Here is a 6735-nt window from a genome sequence, read left to right on the forward strand (position 1 = left end):
ACTTATCGGAGTTGGCCGTTTAGAGGTCGTTTTGATGCTGAACATTTGATTGAGAGTTACCAATTGAGAAAAATTGCCAAATTTTGAGGATCTCTAAGAGACGGAGAGACCCATATGCTTCAAGCCACTCCTCGGCAGAAATATGCGGTGCTTTGATTCAACAGAGCAGTAAGAGCATGGAGTTAAGCGAAAGAAGAAGATAGAGAGAGAGAGAGAGAGAGAGAGAGAGAGAGAGAGAGAGAGAGAGAGAGAGAGAGTTAGTGACAAAATTAGAGAGGAAAATCAACGAGAGAGAGATAGAGAATGGAGCCTGAATCGCCGTGGTGAAGATGGTGCTCGTTGTGGTGGAAACTTAGAATATTCTGCACCAAATGATGGCCCAATATATAAAAAGGGCAGGGCACCAACATCCTTGATGCAATACTTGCATCCCTTCACAATATGGCAAGGCAGGTTCGTTATGTCCGCGAGAATATGCACAAGAGCACAAATACAGGAAAATCCACAACCCTAGGTTTTGTTCGAAGAAGATGTAGAAAAAGAGAAAGGTGTTGCGCAACGAGAGAGAGAGAGAGAGAGAGAGAGAGAGAGAGAGAGAGAGAGAGAGAGAGAGAGAGAGAGAGAGAGAGAGAGAGAGAGAATATGTTGGAAATTTAGTCCAAATAAGAAAACAAAGTATACATAGTCAAATTTAGAGCTTTTACCGCTGAAATATAATAGAGGTGGAAAATTTCCCCCATTTTTTAAACGTAGTGAAAATTTTGGTGAATTTGTTTATTTTGGGTATATACACCACTTTTTTTAGAATAACTGTAGTGTTAATGCTAATCACTACCGTTTTATGTTCGAATAGAGTCTATAATATCCCCTATAAAGGGTGGCCGTAGTTTATGTTAACAGACTCCATTTTAAGGCTAAAATATAATTTAAAAAAAATTAAGACTATAATTGTTAAACAATTTTCTGGTAGTCATCGCTAACTTCCATTTTCTCCTTGACAGATATATGGAAACTCTTAGTACATATGATTGATTTTCTTGTCCATATACGTGTTGAGGACATATAGAGTATAAAAAAACGAGACACAAAAGTGGGAGGAGACTTTCCTAACAACTACTAAGATTTTTATTATTTATTTCATCTTAGCAAAATTTTTTTTATAGAGGATATATAGAGTATTTATTATTATATGATATCCTAGCACAAAAAATTTATCATGTTTATAAAAAGGAAACAAAAAATTATTATGTAAAATCATAGTCAACGTCATTTCTAAATCAAATATATATTAATTATTAGCACTCAATCAAATTTTAATCGACCGTTTATTTTAGTCAATGGTTAACAGTTAACCAATATACAATTACTAATCAGCTCGAGAACACGTGTTAAAAAATTATTCTGACTATATATATCAAAATTTTATAAATTTGTTAAAAGCGGTTAAAAATATGACTTTATTAAAATTACTTATCACCGTTAGTGGTGCCGGTATTTAGTTGATAAGCTAATGCTTGATTTTCTTCATTTCGAAAGCCGTTATATAATCGAGATTTTATAATTTTTAGAGATTTTTCAATAGAAGACATTAATTTGTTGATATTTTGTCTTCAGTAGGATATGGTGAGATATCTATAATATTTTGGAATATATTATAATTCTTTATTTGAAATATTATTTGGGAATTAATATCAACAAAAGATTATAGATAGATAAACATAAATGGAAAATGCAAAGAAAGTGAATATTTTTTTAATAGAAAAAAAATATTCATTAGAAACACGCACAAAAATGGCAAATAACCCATCATTCTAATCCTAAAGAAAACCTTTCCTATTTGACATATATAATATGATGATATATCATATACGGTAATATAATCCCCAAATTAAGTAAAAGTCTTTGCTTAGGGAATATAATTGTCATTTATAGATATTAGCAACAAGCCATTAAAAAAGGCCCTTAAACTAAAATAAATTTAAAATCTCCAACTGGGTTTTAATGTAACAAGTTATAAATTAGGACTAATCAATTAATGACAACCCTTTTTCTTACACTATAAAGCCCCAATTTTTGTACTCCCTATAATTTATTTTTAATTCACTCACCAACTCACTTACTGTCTCTCACATTCATTCATGGTTTTCCCAAACTCTCTGTTTAACCTTTGAGACACTGAACCAATTCTTACAGAGAGAGAGAGAGAGCGAGAGATGAGAATCTTCAAATCATGCTTTTCATTCAAGAAGAAGAAATCAAATCAACAGCCACCAGAGTCAGAACCAGATAAGAATGTCAGGCTCAAAGCCCAACCGCTCTTCACGCCACCGGAGGTCGCGGCGGAGCCCGCGGCGGCGGACCGGGCTCCGAACCCGGCGATATCTTCGGCGGTGACGGAATTCAGGTATGTCGAGTTGAGAAACGCGACGAACAATTTCAGCGCGGAGTGGATAGTCTCCGAGTCCGGAGACAAAGCTTCGAACGTGGTTTACAGAGGATTTTTAAGAAATTCCATTTCAGTCGCTGTCAAGAAGTTTCCTAAAACTTCGTGGCCCGATCCCAAACAGTTCGCTGTAAGTACAAAATTTTTAATAAATAAATGAGAAGACATTTCTTTTTCTCTAGTCAAATTTCTTTTCCTTTTTTTTAAAATTTTTTTATGTGGATTTTTCAATGTATAGGAAGAAGCGAAAGGAGTTGGGAAGCTGAGAAATGGGAGAATGGTGAATCTGATTGGGTATTGCTGTGAAGGTGATGAGAGGCTTCTAGTGGCTGACTTCATGATTAACGACACTCTCGCTAAGCATCTCTTTCACTGTATATCTCCCTCTTTCACTGTTTTTCCTTTTTGAAGTTTGATTGTTTGGATGGTTTAGGGTTTTGCTGAAGTGGTCTTTAAAGGTCGTTATTTTTTTGTTTGTAACGAGGCAAGGGAAACCTTAGATTAGAATTAACTTTAGACTGTTTGATTGGGATATAGAAAACCTGTGCTCTGTTTCATAGAGTTTCACATGCAAGACTTATTCGATATCTTTGCGCGTCATTTTCACGTGTAAGAGATCAGGTTTTGATTTCTTCTCTGGTTACAAGTGCTAAGCTTTAGGCCCAAGTAGTGGGTGTTGTGTCTAAATCTGCGTATAATATAGAATTTCAAGACGTCATTCTTCGTGTTCTAGGGTTTTGCTCTCGAAGAGTTTGTGAATAAGTTCCGTCTTTTTATTTTATAACGCTCTTTTTTTCTTCCGGAGTGATATAGATTTTTTTCCCTAAAATCTGTAGGGGAAAATCAAACTATTGAGTGGGCTATGCGTTTAAGAGTGGCTCTTTATATCGCTGAAGCATTGGAGTATTGTAGTTCTGAGGGTCATCCATTATACCATGATTTGAACGCTTATAGGGTTCTTTTCGATAAGGTATTTCATTTAAAAATAATAACAAAAACGATATATTTTTCACTAATTTCTTTATGCACGTATTATGGGAATGTGACGTTGATATAATACTTGAATACACTCGTAGGACGGTGATCCGCGACTTTCCTGTTTCGGCTTCTTGAAAAATAGCCGGGATGGAAAAAGTTACAGCACAAACCTTGCTTATACACCTCCCGAGTATTTGAAGAATGGTACGTTACTTCTCTATCCTCATTAGAAGCTTCTCAGTTCTGTAATGTGTCAGAGATTTCAGTTCTAGAGTGTCCTTGATTAGATGTCTACTCATAAACCATGGATTTTACTAATTTACGTGCCGAATTACACGTGGGAGGAAGATTATTGATACGCAAAACATACGTTATAAATACTTTTCTTGTCTTTTTTGGTATGTTTATTTTTAATTTTCGATTATATGGCATGCTTGTTTTTCCTACATCTCCGAGTGATTTCCGTTACATTTGTACTTTAGGTAGAGTCACCACGGAAAGTGTAATCTACAGTTTCGGCACTGTCCTTCTGGATCTACTCAGTGGAAAGCACATACCACCGAGTCACGTAAGTGTACAAATACATGGTTTTAGTGTGTTATCATTTCGCTGTCTTTGTTTTGTTTAGTGTTGATTTCATTGTCATTTTAATGGTAGTGATTTTTTGTTTTAAATCTCAAATAATGTATTTATGGTCTGTGATATGTCTTTCCTTTGTTGGTTCCACTACATTTTCCCATTTAAATATGATATCATTACAATGATTACCAAAATATGATGCTGCTTTGTTTTATCATTGATTCATGTTAACCATATCTTAATTTTAATCTGATCCTGCTTATGATTTTAGGCCCTTGATATGATTCGGCAAAAGGATATCCTTCTGTTGATGGATTCGCATTTGGAAAAAAAGTTTTCAACGGAAGAAGCAACGGTGGTAATTCATCTCGCTTCTAAATGTTTGCAATATGAACCTCGGGAGCGACCTAATACAAAGGATATCATTGCAACATTGTCTCAGCTGAACACCAAACCCGACGTAAGAATTCTGAATTTTATTTAGTTATTTATTTATGTTTAATCTTTTTGCACTAAATGTGTTAAAAGTCATAATTTGGAATTCCGTTTTGCCTGAATCATGCTTATTCAACTTTCTTTGTTTATGGTTGGTTTTCAATTTTTATTTATTTTTATTTTATTTGCGGAGTTCAAAAGAACTCTATATATAGCTACATAGTTGGCAATACTCTTTCATCCCATTCATGGTGATTCACCGCACACGTTGGGAAACATTTTTCTACGTTAATATTGGACTTTATGATGGGATTATTTGATCAAAATCAATCGAGCTTTTAGTAGTAACTTGAATAATATCTTCGTAGCATTTTGATGAAAGTGATGGTAAAAAAACTCTTTTTACCTTTGTATACTTTGGTTTTGAGAAATAGAAAAAAAAAAAAAAAAAATCCAACCCTCCTAATATGTTACGGAAATCCATATTGATTCATAGGTTCAATCCTATGTTATGCTTGGAATCCCAAAGTACGAAGAAGCCCCATCTACCCCACATCCACAACGCCCTTTTTCGCCGATGGGCGAGGCGTGTGCCCGGATGGACCTCACCGCAATTCATCAGATCTTGGTAATGACTCACTACAAAGACGACCTGGGAACCAATGAGGTAAAGTAAAATCGTCACGCAAAACACAATATCTTGATTATGGCCGGGGATATGCTGATGTGGATATGCTCTATGCTGTTCCAGTTGTCGTTCCAAGAGTGGACTCAGCAGATGAGAGACATGCTCGAGGCAAGGAAGCGAGGTGACTTTGCATTTCGGGACAAGGATTTCAAGACTGCCATCGATTGCTATTCCCAGGTTTGATTATAAATGTAAAGAGAATTATTTACCGCGGCAAAAATTATTTGTCGCTTGGGAACTACCTATCATAGAAATTGAATGAAGCTTGTACCCAATATGTATAAATAGAAGAAAACTAAAGAAAGGGGAAATGTACTTGATCATTAATAACATAGAAAAAAATAATATATTTTATTATTATTTTTCATAGTAGACATTTATATCATTGTGCTCCAAAACTTGGCTGCAGAATTCCTGAATTACATTTATGGACATATAATGACATAAATATAAGCATAAAAGCCATTTAAGTAATTGGACAATCAAGATTAGAAAAGGAAAGTGATAAATGTTCACAAAGGAGTCATTTAGCTATGTTAAGAAAAACTCATATCCATTCTTGAATTCGGGTACCTAACCCCAGGCCTGACTCTGATGTTAATTAATTCTTTTTTTTTTTTGTCTTTTGGCATTGGAACTAGCTACGGGGTTGTGTTTTGATTTTTGTTGGGCAGTTTGTAAATGTAGGGACGATGGTGTCTCCGACGGTGTTTGGTAGACGGAGTCTGTGCCATTTGATGTGCAATGATGCACATAAGGCGCTGAGGGACGCGATGCAAGCGCAGTGTATAGATCCGGATTGGCCGACCTCGTTCTACCTTCAGTCGGTGGCGTTGTCCAAGATCGGAATGATCAAGGATGCCGCCGATATGCTCCACGAAGCCACCGCCTTGGAGGAGAAGAAACAACGCCGCGTTTCTTGGAGCATTAGCACTGCTTAGTTTCTTAAATATTCAATTGCAATAGAAGAACACCAACTTTCGACTGCATTTTCATGCACTCAACCTTGCCTATACATATATATGCATCGCTGTTTGAGGCTCTGGCAAAAAACTTGTATAAAAACCTGAGGCTGTGGATCCAGTTTGGTTTTTCCATCATTGAAAATGTTATATAACTCTTATTATAAATGAAATAGAAAAAAGGGGGGGGGGGGGGAGGTTTTTTCTTTTAACAGTGTTATTTCGCCATCGTTGCCCAGTTTATTTATGTTGCCTGTTGGCGTTGGATATGGAATGATATTTATTTCGCCTATAAAATTAAACATCACTTCTCATCGAAAGTAAAATACAGCCATCTTTAACCAAGTGTAGCATATTTATCTACAACCATTATATGTCTAACTATTTGGATTGACCTATGATTGGTATAAATCAAAGGTCAATTCGGAATTATAAATCTTAAAAAGATAATTATGTACTTTTGTAAGTAGCCAATCACCTACATTCTTTTGATAACTTTAGCTTATATTTCGTTTTATTAGGTAAATAGCTCACATAATTTTGCAGGTACAATTATATCGTTGCGGAGAATAGTTAATTTAATTTACTCTTCTAATTAATTTAATTTACTAAAAAGCTAATTTGATTTAATATGTAGTTAATATAATTTT

General features: G+C 35.2%; 1 protein-coding gene across 1 annotated transcript; it reads left to right on the forward strand.

The window, feature by feature from the left end:
• Positions 1 to 2084: 2084 nt before the first annotated feature.
• Positions 2085 to 6298, forward strand: LOC149389462 (serine/threonine-protein kinase BSK1-like). The gene is made up of 9 exons (XM_089622699.1): positions 2085 to 2573; positions 2682 to 2817; positions 3280 to 3413; positions 3520 to 3625; positions 3904 to 3989; positions 4272 to 4460; positions 4932 to 5102; positions 5187 to 5300; positions 5798 to 6298. Exons 1-9 carry the CDS (start codon positions 2214 to 2216, stop codon positions 6062 to 6064), a joined length of 1563 nt encoding a protein of 520 aa, XP_089478825.1. The 5' UTR covers positions 2085 to 2213; the 3' UTR covers positions 6065 to 6298.
• The last annotated feature ends 437 nt before the right edge of the window (positions 6299 to 6735 follow it).

This window comes from Urtica dioica, chromosome 8 (genome assembly GCF_054948205.1).
Source record: "Urtica dioica subsp. dioica isolate 48M chromosome 8, U.dioica_male_clone48M_v1_H2, whole genome shotgun sequence".
NCBI classification, from domain to species: domain Eukaryota; kingdom Viridiplantae; phylum Streptophyta; class Magnoliopsida; order Rosales; family Urticaceae; genus Urtica; species Urtica dioica.